General features: G+C 28.9%; 1 protein-coding gene across 1 annotated transcript in view; it reads right to left on the bottom strand.

Annotated features, from left to right (window-relative positions):
- The window catches only part of LOC111635555 (DCN1-like protein 1), a 34,600-nt gene extending 10,317 nt beyond the window's left edge, over positions 1-24,283 (bottom strand). The window contains exons 1-2 of the mRNA XM_023380546.1: positions 24,208-24,283; positions 23,913-24,126 (exon numbers count right to left, since the gene is read on the bottom strand). Of these exons, the coding sequence (XP_023236314.1) occupies positions 23,913-24,126; positions 24,208-24,210 (217 nt within the window). The 5' untranslated portion in view covers positions 24,211-24,283. The remainder of the gene's footprint in view (positions 1-23,912; positions 24,127-24,207) is intronic.

Genomic DNA, 24,283 nt, shown 5'->3' with positions numbered 1-24,283 from the left:
ATTGCGTAGCCACGACTGTTGTGTGGGAGTAGAAAAACTCTCAGCTCTCAGAGACACGCTTTCCATCTTTTAACCCGTTTATATTACAAAACAGTTTCTTACAACGTTTTGCAAAGTTTTGACATAACACAGCTCAGGGAGTGAATTAAAAGTCCATACAAGTGTCAGACATTCAGTAGGAAGTTTGTCCTGTCTCTCGTTGACGTACGTTGCAATTGATGGCCCCGAGGCATATGGCACAGCTTCGGGCAAAAGTCTTGGGAGAAAAGGTCAACCTCGGGCAAGTATGGATGAAACCAGAGGGCAAAATTTATTCCCAGATTGACAGAAAACCTCCCAATGATCTCTGTAAAGCACCAATTCACAGGGCAAATGAACTACGACCCAAGAACGTTACATCCTTGATCTGCGCGGTTTTATAAGTTTTTTGGGTCAAACATTCCGACAGGTTGATGCCGACTCACCTCTATTCTCCAATTGGTCCCCTCTCGTTACAAAATGTAATAAGATCGGAACCCAGATCATGGGATGAGTCAACAGTGACTGACAGTGCAATCCCTATCAAGATGTTTGATCTTAGAACTCACACAATTCTTTGTTTAAATTGGAGAAGTACATCTTTCTCAGAATTTTCTACAGATATGTCCTTTTATGGACATGAAATTTTTCTATTTCTCTCTTTCTTTTTTTTGTCTGTTTTTTACAACATATAATTATTATAATTTTTTTTACACAAGAAAATGAAATTAAAATTTTTCTGTATGTGTGATCCCAGCCACTTCAGGAACCTTACATATTTATGACTGGCCTCATTCTTCTCATTTGATGTTACATCCCAACTTTTACACATAGAAGTCAATAAACTGAAATGAACTTGAAATAAAAAACTGCAACTGACAGGTAATATTTTTAGTCAGAATAAGATTCAAATGACTTGAAAAAAATGTTTTTGAATTATAACCATTAACCAAACACCATTAACAATTTTTAATAGTTTTTTTTTTCATTGTATATATCAGAATAATCTTATTAGAACATTTTTGAAGACTAATTTTAGTGTTTTGCGGGGAATTACACTATTGGTCGATAAGGTAGTAAAACAGATATATTACTTTCTAATGAGAAAAGTTTACAACAATCTCAGCATCATCCTTGCTATAAGAGTATTTTGAAATATCCCACTCACACTGGTTATCTTTGAAGCAATTTTCTGTTCATTATGAAAAAATCTTTTATACAATTATGAGTACATTCAAAAATTTTATTAACAGAAAGTAATTTAATTAAATTGAAAGGCAAATGTTTATTTTATATTGTAACAAAGACAATTCCCTAAAACATATTTTGTGTGACTATTTAAAACTGACCAAATTTTGTGGAAAAAAATCTTATACACAATGATAGAATTAAATATGTTATTAAATGAAAAATCCTTCTGGATAATCTAGATTAACGAGATTCTTAAGATCTAGAATCCTTACTAGGCTGGAAGGAAATATATAAAACTACTTTCATATAATCTTCAAAGAAAAATGAAAATTAATAATTATTCTGAAATTTTTTAAGATAATTATTACAATAATGAAAACAATACTATTGCATGCTTCATAGATCATAGGATAAGTCTGAATGAATTCATAATTATTTATTAATTACACTAAGTAAATTTATTAAAATGTTAAATAAATTTTGAATTATAAGTTAGCATATAGTCCCTATTTATAACATTATAAATAAAATATTTTGAAAAATTTGGAAAAAAAAGCTTAATGAATTTTGATAAAACTTAATGATTTCAGATCTATCTAATATTTCTAAATATCATCATTTATTTATTGTACATTGGGAATTACATCCCTATTACAAGGGGTTTGCATTTACATGTTTACTTGTTTTTTACTTTACAATACTTTTTGATTTTAAATTTATTCCATTTCACTAATAATAGCATATTATAATATTCCATTTGTGTTAATTTATTTTGTTTTTGTAAATATCAATTATTTTACAAAAATAGTTATAAATTTTATATAAATCTTTTTTACTCATTTTGTTAAAGTTTTTTAACAATTCTATTAGCAAGTTGCATTTATAAGTTCGAGTTATATCATAGTGTTCACAAATGTCCCTTAATTTTGGACATTTTAATATCAAATGATAAGGTGTTAAGTCGTCGGAGTTACATAAAAAAACATTTTGTTAATAAACTTATATAAGTATTGTTAACATACAGCGAATATTTATTCAAACGAAGTTGTGCTATAAGTCGTTTTACATTCAAATTTACCGAATACAACATATATGACTGAACTGATGGTATTTCAAATATATCCAAGTACCATGTATGATATTTACTAGCAAGTAGGGAGAATTGATCTTTGTTTATGGATTGTGCTATAGCTGAGTTCAAAATTATTGAGTAGCCTGTTTTCCAATCTTGAATATTGTCTTGAAATAGTAGTACTGATACTCCAAGAGTTGAAGATAGTTTCCAATTTATTGTGCCATAGCTGTTTATTTTTTGAAATTTACTTTGCCTGATGTTTTCATGATATAAAGCAATCAAATTGTTATCACTATTGAATTTAAGTCTGTAATAAAATTTAATGATTCGTTTTAATATAAACGGGAATAACCATATATGATTGGTTTCATGACAGTGCATATACGGGTATTGTCCATTCTAACTGAAATAATCTGCATAGACAGTAAATATGAAATAGTTCTAATTTTAAAATCTCCCATTACCAAAGTAAGCGGAGAAATATGACTCCAACTTTCTAATGTTTTAAAACTATTTTTTAAAGTACATAGATCATCAGGTGGAATATAAGCAATTAACAATGTTATTAAATTATTCGTTTTATTTATCAAAGTAGGCTTCTGTAGTGAGATAAGAAGTAGCTTATAATTGTTGAATTTTTTTATGTCAATTATTTTACCAAAATTCTTTTTTATAAGGATACATATACCACCACTTGGCCGACCTGGACCAGTAGGTTTTTGTGCTTGGATCACTTCCACTATAAAATCATTGAAAAATTTTTTGTTATAATACGAGTTCGAAGTAATCCAAGTTTCAGTAATTGCTAAAATATCTGGCTCGTATTTAATGCAGAAGTTATTAATAAGTGATGTTTTATTTTATTTTCCTTGACCATTCCAGTTAGCAATGGAAACCATTTGATTATTCTTTATAGTTCTATTATATTGTATATATTTTTGCTTAACATGATATCAGCTGTCTATATCTATTTGATCACTATAAGGACGAAAATTATCTACATAAACCAATTTGCTCAATTTTAGGCTATATGTTATTTTTTCTTGGTTTATCGTTAATATATCATTATGGAGTTTAACTTGATCTTTTTGTTTCCGCAATTCATAAAATATTAGGAGTAAATTTTTCCTTCTTATCCTTGAATTTTTAGTTAAATCTGGGAATATTTGCATGTTTTCCCATTCTTCTAATACATTTTTTTTTTTGTTGTTTCTTTTGAATAAAAGTATAGAAGAATTTATCACGAATTTGTTTACTACTGAATGTTATTCTTACTGTTGTATTAGGTTTTTTTGTTATTAAGTTTATTTCTAATATCTCAGTTTGAGTTATATCATGAATATTGAGTACATTAGTCATAAAATTGTATATCTCTGACGTAGATATAGATTTCACACTAGGATATGTATATACAATTATTTTTTTATAATTATAATCATTAATTAAAGAATCTATTTTAAATTGCATTAGTTCATTTTCACTTTTTTGATTTTCTAATTGTTGTTTTAAATTTTTAATTTCTTCCTCCATATATATCTGTTTTTCTTTATTCTCATGTATATCTTGACGTATTCTTTCTACTACTTCTTTTATATATACCATTTGTTCTAACAATTTATCGTTTGAAGCATTTATTAAATCTGATATTTTAGTCCATAGGAGTGCAGTTGAGGTGTCAAGTTGATTTGCCGAAGTAATAAAATGACTTGAATTAATATTAGGTGACTCACCTGTTGAATCCAATAAATTCTGCTGACCAGATTCCATATTTTGATTCAAGGATTCTTTTGTTCCTTCTTGTGAATCACTTTTCGATTGTATTCCGTAATCCGTAATGAGTTTAGAACTTGGAGTACTTGATTGAGCTTGTTTATTCTCTGTCCTCGTTCTAGTCAATGGAGGTCTTCCACGCTTAACTGGAGATCTTTGCATATTATTATTTTTTTGAATTATTGCTTTTTCCTTTACCTGAACTTAAATAGTGTTAGTTTAAACTTGCTTACTAATAAATTAATTCAAATTAACTATAATTCACCACTTCAGTGCACTAATGAAAGGTTCACAAAAAAAGTCACTCGCAGCGTCGACGTCCAAACACCAATATTTCTAAATATTTTCCATTGTTAAGGTTCATTTGAATATATTGCATTTAAATTATCTTAATTTGCTGACATTATATAGGGTGTCCCAGTAGCAGTGCCAGATTTAACTGTGAAATAAAACATATCATTTATTGAACTATCTTGGATATTTTTATTTCAGTATAAAGTAATATTACAATCCATTTTAGTGTTAAGTCATTTTTACAAGTGGAATGCATTGTCTGCCAAATGTTGTTCACATCTCTGGTAGAATACACGTACTCTTTTTGATAAAATTTCTTATGACAGTACTGCATAATTCTGAATGAATTCCACCAATAACTTGTTAAAATGCTGTCTTGAGGTCAGGAATTATTCATAGGTTGTTCACATAGACACAAGATTTGAAAAACCCACAGAAAAAAATCACGAGGTGTCAAATTGCACGACCTTGATGGTCAGTTCTGGTCAGCACTGCATGGCTAGAAATCATTTTTGAAAAATTATAGCTCAATCACTGATAATCAACGACATTTTCAAGGTTGATACCACATGGAATGCCAATGGTGTGCAATTTACATTTAGGCACTGTTAACAGAACACCCTTTATATATATAGAACAAAAAATACACCAATTGCCATAAAAATTAGAAAACCAAGAAGAAATTGTCATATTTCTGTGAAACATGGCATGCAGATAAATCAAGCACATATGGAAATGATTAGAGTTACAGTGTGATGGCTCATTTTGTAATGTCAGCAGAAGGCATTAAAGTGCATCCCCCTTGGTCTATAAAAAAAAAGTGTGCAAAGTCATCCTGTCTGAAGTTTACCTGTTGCAGAGGGACGTATCACTAGTGATGCCTTTATTTGCAATCAAAGAAAATATGAACAACTATCCAAGTTTGAGAGGGGAAGGATCATCAGGTTGAGAGAAGCCAGATGGTCATTTTGCCAAATAGCCCACCACCTAATCCATTCTGACAAAACTGAGATGTTGGGGCCAGTGGATGAGAGAGAGCTTGCACACACAGTGCCAAGTCTCAGGAGTATGCTCTTGGCAGACAACTAGTCAAGAGGATTGCCTGGTCCTCTAAAAAGCACACAGCCAACAGTATCATTGTCTGCCATCCAGATACAATGACGTCATCATTATAGGCCCGAGCAAACTCGAGATTGCACCTCACTTGGCCTGCTTTCTTTGATCTGGATGAGCCATGATTTTTCCACTTAGTCAATTGTTGTTTGATCTCATGGTCATAGCCATGAATTCCTGTTTCATCCCTTGTAATCACTTTCTTTTCTGTTGCAGCCTTGCCAAGCTTGAAGCAAAATTTCACACACACAAATATTGTCTCTTCATTGCTGTAAAAATTCTGTCCTGTTCAAGCAATGAAAATTGCAGATCAACAAGAACATGGATCTAATCTAAATAGCAAGAAACATAAATGACACAAAATTTGAATGGAAGCTAAATGCATTATGCATCCTAGTTTGTGCAAGTTCAGCATGTGGTCGATTGTAGCACTACGTCACCAGTCTCTATGTCAACTTTTTGACTGCATCTCTTATGAATTACTTGAACTCTATTAAAGCAATTATTTAATTTTAATAAATTTATTAATTAGTAACCGAGAAAATTCTACATTATATACAGTACAGTAGACCCCCCTATAACGTGGGTTCAAATAATGCAGATTTGTATATTGCAGCGAAAAAATTGCGACTGTATTCGTATAAGGACGCTAAAAGAGACTCGTAAAATGTGGTAAACCGTTATCGCAATAGTGGACGAGCAGCTGAATTACTTTCCACCGTTCAGCGCCATGCTACAGAGATTTTAGGCAGGCAAGTTGAGTTTACTATCATCTGTACAGTATTAAATTTAAATTATATATAAATTAGGTACTGTATATATAATTATATATAAATTAGGTTTATATATATAAATATCAGTTTGTATATATAAATTATATATATATTTGTAAGTCTAATACAGTACTGTTATTTTATAATTTTTACGTTATCTAAAATTTTTGCTATGGCGATTTTAGGCAGGTAAGTTGAGTTTACTATCGTCTGTACAGTATTTAAATTAGGTACCGTAAGTCTAATACAGCACTGTAATTTTATACATTTCTTGTGAAAGAAACATTTCCTTATTCAACGGCCATAAAAATGATTTCTATTAATGATGTCTCCAAAGTTCAACAAATTTTTCGCAGAAAAATAACTTATCAGAAAATGCACCCGCCGTTTGGTGTGCTGCTCCATGACGAAAACAAGCTTAAGCAATGGCAATGTCGAACAGTGCACACTCGGTAAGTAATCCTACAATTTTTCATTTATAGCGTAGTTTATATGGATTATTCCCAAAAAATTATACGTAATTTGGAAATGTTGAGTCAAATTAGTCTAGAATCGATTAATTTTAGGAAAGAAAACCTTTCAAACAGTCATAGTCCATAAACTGCACACATGACAGGCTGTGATTGGCTCACGTATTTAAGGATTCCTACAACGTGAAATTCTTATAAAGCGGAACGTATCTACTGCATTATGGAGGGGTCAACTGTATATTCATGTTATTATAGAGATAATTTTAATGAATAGAAATAATTTAGGAAACTTTTCAAAAAAAATTACAAAATTATTTTCAAAAAACCTGGAACAGCACAAGGTTTTTAAAACAATGGAACATTCTAAGCTTGTGTGTAAACAGTTACACATGTGTGTTACCACAGTGACGGAATGATATACAGGTATACCTCGACTTACGTCATTTCGAGTTACATCGTTCCCGATTATGCGTCGTTTGTCAAAAAAGTATATGGAAAAATAAAAATCAAGTTTAAGTCATTTTATTCGACTTTACGTCTGTCCGCCACAAATATTGAAGTTGTAATATTGCTAGAAAAATGTTTAAAGCACATAAAATCATATTATAATATATACATTTACAAGTATATACTGTATTTACAGTATATGCATTCGTAAATTTAAATTACTTTTTTCTGTACTATATTAAAAACTAAAATTTATTTGTTTGTAAGCTTAAAATGGATCCTTATTAACCATATATTATTAAAAATGCATTAATAAATAAAATACAGAACGAGAATTGGTAATTTATGGTTTAGCCTAGTGGCAAGTAGATTCGAAGACAAGTATATTCTACTTACGTCGTTTTTCGACTTAAGTCGTTCTCCTGGAACCAATTACCGACGTAAGGCGAGGTATACCTGTATGTATTTTTCTGTTAAAATAGTATAGCATTTTTCTCGTATTTTTTTCAAAAAAATATGAGAAAAATGCTTTTGATGTAAAGATTCTTTATATTTACATTTGAATGCATAAAGTATATAATTACATGTCATGAGGCAAATCTTTTGTAGATTACAATACCATAATGTGTATACTGTAATTATTAAATTTCATCTTTAGACAGTGTTCTCCCAAAGCTTATTTTAGCTGATCAGCCAGATAAATATTTGTATTTACATTTTATTTACTTACTTATTTTTTAAAACAACCAAACTAAAGATTAGTATGTTATTAGGTGTTATAGTATGATTACTGCTTTATCATTAACTGTGATTCATAAAGAAATTTGCAACAACCTACTAACATATTACAGATTGTTGGCTACAATTTTTTCCTGGAGAAAACACCATAAATGATGCAAATAAATTTTAAATATAAAAAAAAATTAAAGATTTGAATTTGAATTTAAATAATTGTCTATGCATTAAAAAAACCATTTGTTTTTGAATGTTATATACAAAGGAAAGTACATAACTTCTTGTTGTACTCTATAGAAAATTATCAAAAAATAAAAACATAGCATAACTTGTACCACAGTACAGCCTATTTCTCCTAAGCTGATGTTGATGACAACATGTCACTTTACTTGTTTGTACTTCAGAAAGTATTCTCTCAAACATTTTTTTTCCTGTTTCATTTTATTTCCATTAGCAATTCATTGCAGGTAATTAAAATGGATAAAAATGAGATATTTGACACTAAACTGTAAATTGCAATAAGTATCAAAAATATTAATAATAATTATATCTGTTCAACTAAAGATAAACTCCTTTACATGGTAATACATGATAGATTTTAATCATCAAACCATCTAATAGTATGCTAAATTTCTGTTTCATTCATCCAATTACAGATTAGAAAAGATTATGAAAAATTTATTCTATTACTGCAGTCTGTTATTTAATAACTTTTGCCAATGCAATTTATAAGTGCTAATTAATAATAGGATGGTGTTCAACTGTTTAAATTATTTAAATTTAGAAATGAAATGTGAGATTCACTTTAAGTTATTTAAATTTAGAAATGAAATGTAAGTGAATCTCACATTTCGTTTCTAAATTTAAATAATTTAAACAGTTGAACACCATCCTATTATTAATTAGCACTTATAAATTAGTTTTAAAATTAACTTAGAATATTTTTTATTACATTAAAGGATTTTATTGTTACTTTTATCTTAATTTTAAGTAAATATACATTGAAATAGTACAGTATTTACATTTGTTTATAATTTAAATATTGTTGTTTGATTTGCAATAATTTTGTATTGGATATTCTATTCTTTGGATATTTGTACACACACACACACACACACACACACACACACACACACACACACAGTGTATCAGAATGACATTTTAAAAATTTGGGGGATTGTAGAGGATGAAATTTTGAACATTTTGATATAAGGAACCTATAGTCGGAAATGTGATATAAAGTTTCTACAGCACTTTGCACGTTCTATGTGGTCAGTATGCTGAATGAAACAGCAGAATACGGTATTTATGACAAGTTTTATTGAGAAAACAGTAGAGTACAATCAAACTGTACATCGAATCAGTGGCTGCACTACTTTAGAGTAAATGTTCAGTGTGACGACCACCAACTTCGTTACATAATGTGCAATGACGAACCATGTTTTGCCCAACTCTCTGTAAGATCCACGCTCCCCTCTGATTGTATTAAATGCTGTAAAGATGCACTACGTAAGCTCATGAACTGTTCCTACAGGTGTTGTGTACACAAGGGACTCACATTGACTAGTTGTGTGCTTACAGCACAGTGCCAGTGGATGCAAGGGGTGACCTGAAGAACAACAAGCACTAAGTACACAACATCCTGTACACAGGCTCAGTTAGACCACTGTAGTTGTGTGTTTACAGTCTTCCATCCACAGCAATAATATGACGTCAATGGACAAAAGGGTAGCTACCAAAGTGAAGTGCAGTCAAGCACTTCCTACCGCTCTAGACACTTTAGTTCAAATTCCTGGCTATAGGTTCCTTATATCAAAACATTCAAAATTTCATCCTCTACAATCCCTCAAATTTTTAAAACGTCATTCTGATACACCCTGTGTGTGTGTGTGCGCGCGCGCGCGTGCCAAAATTGTTGATTTTATTAAGAAAATTGTATATAGACTACATCATCTAACAATGTCAGTTTGAAAGGCAATCACTTAACTCTTATTCACTGTACAGGACTATTATATGCTAAATTGACAGTCAGCTTCTAAATAGATCTCAAAGTGTCATTATAAAAAAAAGAGAATTAGTAGAAATTTGTCATCTTTAAAGATACAAGTTTAAGTAGACGTGGACTGACTTATATAAAATGAAAGATAAATATGAGATATCGTATGCATAAATTCAAAATTCCCTGGAAAAAAAAAATTTTCTTAGTAAGTTTAGACGATGAAAAATTCACTGGGGGAGGTCGTAATTGCAATTTATAGTTGACAGACAACCCACGGGTTATTCACAGGAAGTTTTGGTAATTGAAATGTCATAATATACACAAATGTACACAGTATATATGATATATACACCTATATCTTGAAACTTAAATTTGATATTTTTTCCACTCATGCTGAGATCAAACTTATTTAAGTGAAAAGTTTATTTAAATACTAAATTATTATTTTAATCGTTTACATATTGAAAAAAAATAAAAATAATAAGTAACATTTTTGCTGAATAAAAGATGAAATTAACTTAGACTTACAAGAATGAAATTTATTAGATCAGAAAGATAGGAAACTAATTTGTCCGATTCTGAAATTATTATTGTTTTGGGGTTCTAAGTTATTATATCATAAGGCTAGAAATATTAAACAAAAAGGAGTATTTTATGGCTATTAAGGAGAAAATCATGGCTAGCACCTCTATGAAATTTTATTTGTCACATTTCACCATGACACAGCATCCAGCCACAAAGCCAACTTTATGATTGCATGTCCTGAAGAGTAGAAAGCCATGACTGGCATCAACTATGAGGATAGTCCCAGAAGTACCCGACCTAACAAAGACACAAAAAATTTGGTAAAACATATCTTTATTTTTCAACATAGTCTCCTTTTAGCTCAATACACTTTTTCCAGCATTGTACAATAGCTTCGATCCCCTGTTTATAGTGAGAACTGTCGAGCTTCTCAAAATAGCCATCAACTGCAGATGCCACCGCTTCATTGTTGTCAAATCTTTTATCACCAAGCCTTTTTTTTAAGTCTGGAAAGAGAAAATAATCCGATGGGGCTAAATCTGGTGAATAGAGTGCGTGAGGAAGCAATTTGAACCTTAACTCATTGATTTTGGCCATGGCAATAACGGATGTGTGAACTGGTGCGTTGTCTTGATGAAACAACAGTTTCTTTTTCGCCAAATGTAACCGTTTTTTCTTGATTTCATCATTCAAGCGCTGCAATAAGTTCGCATAATACTTGCCGTTGATTGTTTTTCCTGGGCGCATCCCAAAAAACTGACACCATGACCTTGCCAGCAGATGGAACTGTTTTCGCCTTCTTTGGAGCTGATTCTCCCCTTTCAGTCCATTGTTTCAACTGTTCTTTCGTCTCAGGTGTGAAGTGATGGACCTATGTTTCATCCATGGTTATGAATCGACGCAAAAACTCGGCTTTGTTGCTGCGAAACATTGCCAAAGACTCGATTGAAACATCCTCACGACGCTGTTTTTGTCCCATTGTGAGCAAACGCGGCACCCATCGTGCGCACAGCTTTCTCATGTCCAAATTTTCAGTTAAAATGCGATGTACAGCACTTTTTGAAATGCCTACCATGTCTGCTAGCTCTCACACTTTGAGTCGACTGTCATCCAATACTATTTTGTGGATTTTTTCCACCATTTCTGGCTTGGTCACCTCACTTGGTCGACCAATACGATGTTCGTCTTGGCAGCTCGTACGGCCTCGTTTAAACTCTGCCACCCAATATTTTATTGAGGGAGCAGACTCCCCAGAGTAGAATCTAGCTCAGCTTTAATATTGGTTGGACTGAAACCTTTCAAATGAAAGTATTGTATCACATAATGATGACAAATTTTTTCCATGTTTACAAATTCACTGAGATTGTTCACTATTTATGGCTGTCAAAAAAATACTATACAACGTTCTTCAAACTTCAAACTTAAGCTTTATAAGGTTGATACTTTCTAACACAGTCTTTTTTTTTTCAAATAAGTACCGCCATCTATGTTAGGTCGGGTACTTCTGGAACGACCCTCGTACATTGAGAAAAGGGATATACATGTGAAATTCCAATATATTGCTGATGAATTTTGTATGGCTTTAGATTTTTAAAACAATGTCTCTATTTTAGAAAAGCCAAGCAGTGGAAGACCTGAAGAAAGTTTGCAAGGATGAGTTGTCCAAAGTTATGTAGAAGTGCAGGAAGTCTCTGATGCTTGGAAAAGGAGGTGCAGAACTGTTAGTAGACTTTATGGGAACACATTGAACAGAGAAAGGCTATTCATCACTAAGTTTTAAGAGACAAAAATTAAGAAGCAAATTGTCTCAAATTTGCATAAATATACATTAATATGGAGTGAAGTAAACCCTGTAGGAGGATTTAAATTCACTATATTAACATAAAATATATAATTTTTATAATTTTACAACTGTAATAAAAAAATTTAGTGAAATAACATCAGTAATGCTAACAATTTTTTAGGGGATATATTAGTGCACAATGGAACAAGCAATTATTTATTATGACATCATCACAATATTGGGCTGCAATTTTTCATCATAATATACTTAAGTTTAGTAGTATCTTGCATCATATACATCATACTTTCCTGTTAACAATGAAGCAATGCTAGTCATCTATCTAACATTCAGGAAAAAAGTTTTGAATTGAAATAACTTCCAGCCGAAAGCATAAATTTGTATATAGTTAATCAGGCCTCCTGCCCTAAGCTTTCTATATTTGGTCTGGACTTTCATCCATGTAACTCCATTCTCGAGATTAAGAAAGGACAAACAGAAAGAAACAGTAGAAATTTATAGGTTTACAATTTTTTTCAAATTGCAGCCCAATGAATAACTGAATAAAGCAATTGAAATTAATTACTTCAAAATTAGTTGCACAAAATTAACAAAATATGGCAATTCTCATAACATTCTATTCTTTTTTCTTCCATTTTCATAGTTTTTGTTCGAGTTAGGGGGAGTGAAATGTACACCCTCCACACGGAGCCCTTGAATGACATGGAATTATGGATATTAAAAAATAAGATATAAAAAAATTTTTATATAGTGAATTTTTTACTAGAACATTTCTGAAATGACCCAACTTTTAAAGAAGAAGATTTATAAATTCACTATTATTATACACATTTACCATCAATAATTTATTTAAAATAGTAAGGATTTATTTGAAAATTTGTGTGTAAAATTTTGTGTAAAATTTGAAAAAACTTAAAATTTTATTTTAAAATTCTTTTTCTAAATTAAAAAAAATAAAAAATATTTTTTCAAATTCCATTTCTATTAATAAAAAATTTCAATAACCAGATCTTTATTTTTTCCTGTAACATTTTTCTATCCAATTTAAACTGAAATAAAAATAGTTCTAAATATGCCAATAATTTCATTTATGGAACACCAACAGATGTTTTTATTTTAATTTTAAAATAAATATTAAATATAATTGCTTGTTGATTTTATGGGAGATGCATTGCAATAATTTTTTTAACATCAATTCATTCAAATTCAAATCAATTTAATGGCATCATAAACTGAAAAATGTCTCGTAAAATGAAAATGAATAGTTATTTTAAAAAATTTCATTAACATTTGAAGATGCCAGAAAACTGGAGTAAGACTAAATAGAAAATTTCTCATTTAAAAAACTCCACTGACTTGAATTTTTGTGGTAGAGACAATAATTAAAGGAACAATTATTTACTTGACATCATCACAATGTCGAGCTGCAGTTTTTCATCACAATGCTCTCAATTTTAGTAGCGTCTTGCCCCTGTATATCATACCTTTCCTGTTAACAATGGAGTCATGCAGTCATCTAACTCCATACTCAAGAAAATTCTGAATTGAAACCATGCAACTTCTGGTATAGACTGGAAGTTTATGTATGGTTAATTGGGATCTCCTGCCCCTAAGCTTTGCATATCTGGTCTCAATTTTCATCTAAGTCCATTCACAAGATTAAGAAAGGACAGACAACAGATAGATTCCAGTAGAAATTTATAGGTATGCAATTTCTAAAAATTACAGTCCAATAATTTATAGGTATGCAATTTCTAAAGATTACAGTCCAATAATTATACAATACCAAAATGGTTTAACAATGATGTCAAGTCTTAAGTACTTAATTCATGATTATAAACATATCACTAGTGGGCACATTTTCTTAAAAAAAAATGTCAATAACTTCATTATTTCAATTCAAAAAATTTTCTCCTGAAAGGAGTTAGCAATAGTCATGCCATTCATCTGTCTAACAGGAAAAGTATGATGACACTACTAATTTGAGCTGGAGAGCATACATTTTAAATTTAATTAAAAGTATGATTATAAATTGCAGCCAGGCATTGTGACAATGTCACAATAAATAATTGCTCATTTAAAATGTATTGATAAATTACAGCTGAAGATAAAATAAATATACTTTAAAAATTTCAAATATGTAATTAAATGATTTTTCATTTTGTTTTCTACAATGTGTATGGAGATATGAATTTATTATATGGAATTTGACAGAATTGTTAATGTTTATAATTAATTCACAAGAAGAAATAAGAATTGGAGAAGCCTTAGGGCCTGCAATTACTTTCAACTGGGCAACTTTTTTGCCCATAAAATTCTCATAGTCAGCAATAGGTTCATAAACTTTACTTTTTAAATTTTGACCTCAAATATCTCAGCGTATAGATGGAATTTGAAAATTCTGGTTTTTTACATTGACCTTACCAGAAATTTTCAATTAAAATTATTTTATATACAAAATATTTTCTTTTTTTATTTGATATATTATAATATAATTAATTTTAAAAATGTTTCTTTCTATTCAGATAAAATTAATTACATTACTGAAAGGTATTTCCTAATTACTTCAACCTTAACTATTAAAATCCAGTTTTTTAATCTGCAGCAATTATTGAAAACAATTAAAAAATTATTATTATTATATACATTTTAAATTATTCTAAAATAAGTAAATAAATTGAAAAAGTCAATAATAAACTTTCTACAAACCTATAACCAGCGTGAAATATGAAATATGTTCAATTGCTTACGCTAATGTTTTCGGATCCCACTGGATCCTTCATCAGGCTATGTTCCATTTGCAACGATCCGTTAGAATGTCAGCAGTCTTTGGAACGAAATTTCAAAAATCGTATTCCGCATTCCATTTGGAAGCAATTGAACATATTTCACGCTGGTTATAGGTTTGTAGAAAGCTTATTATTGTATTCTTCCAGTGTGTGTCGATTATTTATTTGAAAAAGTAATTTGAATTTTTTTAATATTTACAATAGTTTTCTTCTTTTGTATTTAATTATAATAATTTAAGCGAACAATTATATTTAATGCCTATTGTAGTTATTATAAATATCTGTAAAAAATATTCCAGAAATAAATATATAATTTAGATTTATTTCATACATGTAATTATTGGAAAAATGCCAAACTGATAATCATATTCAAAAAAAAATGATGAAAAGGAAGTGAAGAATTACAGACTCATCAGTCTTATTACCTGTAATATACAAAATTTTCGTGAAAATAATAAACATGAGATTAACATCAAAGTTAGAATTTTATCAACCAACAGAGCAAATTGAGTCTAGAGAAGATTTGGCACCTGGGACCATATATAATTAGTTAAATTATTAATAGAAAAAAAATGAATGAATTTTAACAGCTGCCATATATAGCTTTTATTGACTTTTTTAGTATAGAAATAAATGCCATACTTGAGGCTGGAAACACACAGACAGGTATATTTTGTGTGAAACATTTTGTATTGTAATACAGGAGTTGAAATAACAGTGAACACATGGCCTCTGCATAAAAAATTTTGGCACCAACAAGCAAAAAGTCATCTCTACAGCCACAGTCCACAATAAAATATTTTGGCACAAAACACAATATATAGGAATAGTAAAACAACAGCATGGTCTGATTTCTTGATTATCCTCCATTTCCTATTGAAACACATGAACTGGCCTAATCCTCTGACCAGGACTGTAAAGCACTTATATGGGGGCCTGAAAACCTTTTTTTTAAACAAATTAATAAAGAAACATCCTAAGTTTTTCAACTTTGCAGTTTATTAATAAAGAAACAGCCTTTCTTAAAGATTTTATACTTTGTTAGTAAAAGTAATGATTTATAAAGGTAATAACTATAGGCCCCAAGTTTTCTCTGGCTCCTGGGAAAAATCCCCAGCTTCTCTCTTTTGACAGCCTTGCCTCTGACTTCCATGCAATAAAAATATGTATGTGCATGCTAATGCAGAATTTTACGTGCACAAATATTTGTCTGTTTATTCTGCCTCTAATCCTCTTCAAAATCAAAACACAGAGACAATACATAAATACAGTGATACCTCATACTTTGAATGACCCAGAGTTTGAACACTAAATTTGAGAGAAAGTCAACCTAGAGTTTAAATGACGCTTCTACATTTTGAACTGTGCATGAAGTGAAAAAATATGCCCACTACATAAATGACATCTATTCTGTGCCCAAGTTGTCTGTCACTCTTGCTGCAAAAGCATCTCTTGCATTATGTTCATGTGTTTTCAGTGCTTTTTTTTTGGCATGTTTGGTTTCCAAAACACCATGGCATCCTTGAAGTGTGGAAGCAATGAAGTCTAAGAGGAAAGATATGGTATTGATGATTAAGGTAAAAAAAATAACTTATTGCAAAACATGAAAGCAGTACACAAGTGGCAGATCTGGTGACCATGTTTAAGATGTTGAAGTCGACAGTATGCACAATTTTTAAGAACATGGAAGCAATAAAAGCAGCAAATGGAGCTAAAGGTGTGACAAAGTTGACCTCTGTATGTCATTGAGAAGATAGCAAAATGCCTCCCAGTGTGGATAAATGAGAAACAATTATATGCTGATATCATCTCCAAGATGATTATTTGTGAGAAAGCCAAGCAGTCAGCATAGTGAACTTAATGGGACATCACTTCTCACTAAGGTACAGTATATTAAATGTAATCATCATTTTATTATACAGTATTTATGTTTTTTATTTTTCATTTGGGCTTAAATTTATTATTTAGGGCAATTAATTGTGTTTTTACTTTAAAATACATTCAAACCTGTCTATAATGGAATAACATGGGACCAAGCAATTTTTCTGCATAGACAGGTTCCATTATATATAGGTTATCTACTACAGGTATCTCTTGATTAACATGATTAATTCCTCAATGCTTACATCAAAATAACATTAATCAAATAAGTGGGTAGCTTGGTACTTAATCAAACAATCTCCACCCAATAGAACAAAGTTTCAGTTAATAACAAATATTTTTAGTTTTCCACTGATAACAAAATTAAAAAGTTAAAGTTTTCTATGATAAAAATGAAGTAACTAAAAATAAAATGAAACCTTAGAGCTGTCTACCTTTGTCAGACAAAATTATATTCATGCTTTTTTCCCTACTTAATATTGATTGTGTTCCACACACATTTTAAACTGTATCATGTGGATAAAATGTTTCAACAATTCATGTCTGAGACACACACAGATTTGTTGCAAGTTCACAAGTTGTTATTCATTTATTTTTAACAAAAAAGAAAATATATATTTATATATTTTTTGTAAAATATGCATTAATAACTATGATATATTCTGAAAAAATTATATTTAAAATGTTTCTAATTTTATCAAATTAAACAGCTGATTAATTATTATCTTTTTATAGCCAGAATTATGTCATGTTTGTCCTGGATTTTAATATGTCGTATTTTCATTAATAAATAATATATAATCATCATTTTAGTATAATTAATTAATTGTAAAACTCTACACTTTTGTGAATTTGAATCCTTAAGAAATGTAAAAATCATGCTACAAAGAACAAGATTTTAACAAATTCAGCTACCAAATCAGCAATAATATTTTTTAGTTTAATATTTAAAAATTAAGAATTATTTAAATGTAAGAAAAAACAATTATAATGAAATCCATTAAAAAAACTAAGAGTGAATACCTATAAATGAATTAGGATATGAAAGAAAGAAAGATGAGAAAAAAAAAAGAGTTGAATAAAAATAAATTTAAATGAATATAACAACATTTTCTTTAAGAAAGAAATTGATTCCAAGAAATTAAGCTAATGAATGTGGACAGAAATATTTAGAAATATGAAATTATAAAACAATTTGAATTTTTGTTTAGGATACCCTTTAAAAAAGAATTTTAAAATCTTATCACAAATAAATCTCAAAGTAAATCAATTATTATTTAAATTTAATTCTTACATCATTCACTAGACACTAAATTTGTATTAAAGAATATCAACAATTCCAATCTGACTTCTTTAATGCTAAAAATGGATCAATTTTAATTACAAAATAATCAAAAATGATCATTAAGTGAATTTTAGTATAATGTCAAGGATATTTTTAGGATAACATCAAGGACAGAATTTTTATATACATAACACTGGTAAGAAAATTGCTCTATATAAATATGAAATAAATTGTTTAAAACTAAACATTAAATTTCATTTAAATTTGAAATGATTAACATATTCAATTTACATAATAAAATGTTATGGTATATAATTTATCAAAATCATGATTAAATAAATTTGATTATTAATATTTATATATAATGTTATATGTAGAATAATTCAACTAAAAAAAAATGTCTCTATAATTAAAATATAAATTTATTTCATATCAATAAATATCCAAAAAACAATACTGAAATAAATTATTATATATNTATAATTTTGAATAATATAAGAAAAATTATTATGTATATATTAATTACTAATTTTAATAGACATACAACTGCACTTTTTTTTCTTTCATACTAATGAATTCATTTGAAATTCATTATTCATTTAAAACTAATCAATATTATTACTATTATTAACATAAAGTTTGGAGAAAAATTACACTTTCAGCATTTTTTATATTAGATGAGAACCATACAATAGAATGATTCAATCATAAAGCTAAGAAATAAATCATTATAATCCTTAATTTACTCATTTTTTCCCCTGTAATATGAAAAAAAAAATACATAGTAAACTATTCTTTTCAAGACTTTTCAAGAGTAAAAATTTTGAATTATTTTTATTGCATGTTTTTCTTCTGTCTATAAAGCTATTTAAAATATTCAACCTAAAAAATTTTTTAAGTTATATACAAGATGCTTAAATCTGAATATCAGTACTGAAAAATCTTAAAAAATTAAACTATAAAATCTGACACACTAATATTTACTTTATTATATTTTTACTAATTTTATGTCTAAGCACATTCAACATTATTCTTTCATTCATATAGTATTCAAAGGGTGCATAGTCTAAATGCTAATGACCAATGTTTTATTTTCTTCAAAAATCACAGATAAGTAGAAATTTTTGTGTCTTCGTTATTTTTACAGATCATAGACAATGTTGTTGTGTGTTTGAATAATAATAATAATTTATCAAATCTAGAAACTATAAACCAAACAATTAAACAATATCAAGTTTATTTTGGGATATGTTATATAAAAATTAAATTACAGCATAAAAGTTAGCCTGGATTTTTTAATAATGTTTGCATTTTTTATTAAAAAACACCTATCTGTTTTTCACATTATAAACTTTATAATACAAATTACTAAAGAAATGATTAAAAACATTTTAATTATAACCACTCGATGTATAAAAAGTATCTCTAGTCCTCTGTAGCTTCAATGAATAAGCAGAATGGCACCAAAATTCATATGCACACTATTCAAGGCATGGGAAAAGAATTATGTAAAAAAATTTAGTTCAAAATATGTTGATGGGAAAATATGTCATGTAAATCATAATTTCCTAGCAGTGAAGTAGTATAAATACAAGTATCACAAGTGGTAAAAACATGCATCTCACCAAAAATGTGCTTAAATTGCCAAGTTATTCATGTTAATTGATGCAATGCTGCATCTGCCTTATTCACATAAGAATTTAGATGATTTAGATGAAAACATTTGTCAAGGGCCTTTATTAACATGCAGAGTTAGACAAATGATTGAGATGATGTTTGAGGAGATTGGATCCTTTCAAGTTAAGGCTGGAAGGGAAAGGAAGCCTCTCATACCTCAAATAACAGAGGAAGTTACTACTGCTATCGTGGCCTCCATCTGTGAATGATGCAGCTGGAGTAGCATAGCAGTTGGATGTTCCATATTCTACTTTAAAAAAGTGATCTACTATTACTCTTACAAAATTAGTTATCACCATCAATTGTTTCAAGATAGTCCTAAAAATAGAATGCAATTCACTAATGTTTTTAGCCAGAATAAAAGTGAATGTTACCTTCCTGTGGAACAACTTAGAGAAACAAAGCCAATTTTTATCTAAATGGGACAGTAAACAGTCTCAACATTCAAAACTAACAAATATGGGCTTCAGAAATCCAAGATGTTACCCACCAAATTTCTCTACACTTGCTAAAAATCACTGTCTAGTTTGGTTTCACATCAATTTCATCCTTAGACCTTTTCAGGAGATATCCATTAGGTCCAACAATCCATTCCATTACTGTATCTCCACATGCTATATAGCTCTGTAATTCTGCTTTTCTCTCATGGTGTTTTAATATTGTACAGCAAAATATTCCCCAACAGCATATTTTGGAACTAAATTTTTTCCACATAATCCTTCTCCCCATACCTTGAATAGTATATATGTACAAATGTTGGTGCCCTTCTGCCCATTCACTGAAGCTAAAAAGCACCCTAAATAGAGATACTTTAAATTATAACTCCCAAAGCTGAAAAAGCTTACAGTAAATAACAACACAACTTTTGTAGTTTTTCCAGCAACAATTTAATAAAATAAAATGTTTTCAGCCACTTTTTAGGAACTGCCTCAGGTTTATTACACAAATCAAAAAATGTACTGTCCTTTCCAAAATAGAACATTCAAATACAAACATTACATTAAGTTTTTTACATAATTAAAAAAAATATTGATGTCCTGAACTTTCCTAGAGATACTTTAATTGAAATCACCTAGTATATTAAATAATAAAGAATCTATTACTATCAAATAGAATCACAATTTTTTAATCCAGAATATTTTTTTTATTTAATAGTGAAAACAGTTTTTTAACTTTGATTTTATTCATACAGTATTACAAGAACTCTTCTTGGAATCAAACTTTTCAACAGAACATACTATTAAATAATCAATATATTTCATTGGATCAGCAATAATGATAGAGTTTATCATATAAATTCAAATAAAAATATGAAATATTTTATTTGAATTTATATGATAGAATAAGATTTAGACTTTATATGATAAGGAATGAATAAAAGTGTATGTGTGTACACAATAAGCAAATACAACACGGTTTCGACAACATCAATATATATTTATATTTTATCAAATGAAGTTTTCAAGGGGGAAATATGTTTTCTGTCATGCTAACATCATAGATTATATCAATGTACACAAATATATCAATCCATTATAAAAATATGAATCTATTTTTATTTGAGTGAGTATTTTATAAGAAAACATATTGTTAGAAATTTAGAAGCTTCACATTATTCTGAAAAATATTCAACTACAGCATCAAAATCAAAATACTGTATTTAAATTTTGATTTACTAAAACGTAAATCAACATTTTAATTTTAGTCATCATCTTGAGCAAATCTAAATATTATAATCTGGGTATAACAAATTTATTATTTTATACAAATTAAAACACATAAATTTGCACTAATAAAAGTGGAAAGTAGTAAGTGACTTACTCCTCCCATCTATTTTCATTTGTTTTAGTAGTTCTGTGTCCTTGATCCACCATAGTTGTGTAGTTTATACCGAAATTTTTGTAAAAATCAGTAATCTTTTGAGTTTATTCTCAATACTTCATTATATATAATTCCCTATCTGGCTTGTTTATTTTCGCTGTTGTTGTTGTAGTAATGGTACTGTACATTTTATATTAAAATATTACTGTTTAAAAACAGAACATTTTCATTATGAACTGCATTTTCTTAATATGTAGTAGACTACATACTATTCTGAACACAGATAATATAACTTATTTGTTGCATTACTGCTTATAAACATATCCATTAACAATTTCATTTAGTTTGTCACTAAGTTAAGTGGAGTTTGTAATATTTAATGACATGCTAAAATCATGGAATGATACAAAATACATTGGTTTTCTGCAGTGTTTTAAGGCCATTTGGGGAAATTGATATGGATTATTGAAATCAACCAGAAATGAGTTAAAAGTTTTCCATAAAAATTAAAGGAAAAACTTCAAAATTTCCAAATTTCAACATTAACTGTTTTTAGGAATGAATTAGGTTTGGATAGCAAAACATGGTTATAATTCTGTAATAATTGTTTAGTTTATCATAAAAAATATCTTAAAGATCAGAAAATAATGAATACTTCACACAAAATCAATCTATTGATTAAAAACATGCATATAAATAATCAAGAAGACTTGGACTATTTCAAAGACTGATTAATTTATATATAGCACTATACTATATAATCTAAACTTTAATATAGTTTGCAAATTATTTACGTTATCTTTAGTCAGTCAAATCTAATATGACATATATAAACAATTATCTTTCTTCCATTATCAGTTATACAACTGTTTATCATTAATCAAATATATTTGATGAAAATATGACTCAAATAATAAAATTCCTACAATATAAATCTGACATTACTCGAGAATGAACTGCAATATAGCATTATCAGAATAAATACATATTTATTAGCCAAATACATATAAATATACTTAAACTCTTTGACTGTTAAATGAAAATAAATTTTTCATTAATTTAAATAAAGACAGTCAGATTTGTTTAAAAAATAATAATTGTAAAATCTGGAGCATTTCTTGCTGCCTTTGAAATATCCTTTTCTTTGCATTACATAGATATTTGCAATAATTCTAAAAGTAATTTCTAACATATTTCTTGTAACTTAAAGTAACTTCTTAATAATTTTTCAGTAATTATTTGTGAATAACTTTTATTTATGACTAGAAATACAGTAACTGAATAAATAAAGAATTATTATTATGAATTTGTGTCTTTCTTCCATACTGAAAGATTCAATTTTAATACAATGAATCAAGTAATGCAATAAGTTTTTCTATGTAATCTACAATTGCATAATTTTACTATTTTTTTAACTTCAATACATTTTAAAATATTAATTAATTTTCATTCACGACGAGCAATAACACTCCCGACATCATAAAAATTAAAACCCGTATCGTATATTTAATGAAATCGCAATTGCAATTGCAAATCATTAAATATACGATTATAATAAAGCATAATAAGTCTATTTAAAAAGTTTATTATATTCAAACAAACTCAATAAAATCAAATAATAACTAAATCATTAATATTATAAAAGGAAAATTTCTGAATAAAACTGAATTTTCATCAAAAAAATAAAAATTTCAACAAATTTTCCAATAAAAATTACAAAAAAAAAGTTGGAACTCCTACAGAAAAAAGAAAAAAAAGCTTACAACTATTAACACCTGGAACATTTATTGATTAAGTAAAATAATGCAAATATTTAAAGTCCTCCCTTCTTTTACTAAAGATTAAAACACGAATAATATTTATTTAACCGAAAATATTTACAGCATGCCAGTAATTTCGAAATCTTCAACAAAAATACACCTTTGATATAACACAATTTCAATACATTAAAAACCAATTCAAACAAAGCAAATAAATAAATAAATCATTTAGATTAATAATAATAATTATAGCGAGTGTAATGTATAAAGCGTAATTAATCAATGTAAATTTCGAGGTATTGTGACGTATTGTGTGTAACACACACAAACACAATACATCGCACAATACATGCTGTATACGCGTAAACACGTCGTTAAAACGAATGAAAATAGAGAATTTGAGTTAAATAACCGCAATAATTGTCGATTAGGTGTGAATTTATAGATAACTGTCGAGGTATTAGGCGATGACTTCCATTCATTCTCACCTCTGTACTTGATATAGAGTTGCTCTAGTCTTTTCTTATCCACCGACGCTTTATGTTCTTTAAAATAATATTCTGGATTCTGAAAATAATTATCAGAAGCAACGTCTAACTTCCAGTCGTGTTTGGTAAGACAGTAAATTGCAGTCTTCTCTCCAGTTCGAGTGAAAGTGACGAATTGTTTCACTTTCTCCTTCTGCGATGACTTTAACTTGTGCTAAAGGCGTAAAGAAACGCTTTAAATGTGTCGGAATTTCTTTAATTATCTTTAAGTAAAAACGCAGCAAGCCACACTTACCATAATTCTTCGTCAACACCGATATTACCCTAAACCCCAAACGACACGGGTTGGAGATTATCGGGCGCGCTTCGAG

This window comes from Centruroides sculpturatus, unplaced genomic scaffold, assembly GCF_000671375.1.
Source record: "Centruroides sculpturatus isolate CEXI.00-Female unplaced genomic scaffold, Cexi_2.0 scaffold708, whole genome shotgun sequence".
NCBI classification, from domain to species: Eukaryota; Metazoa; Arthropoda; class Arachnida; order Scorpiones; family Buthidae; genus Centruroides; species Centruroides sculpturatus.
This window is presented reverse-complemented; position numbering and strand designations above follow the sequence as displayed.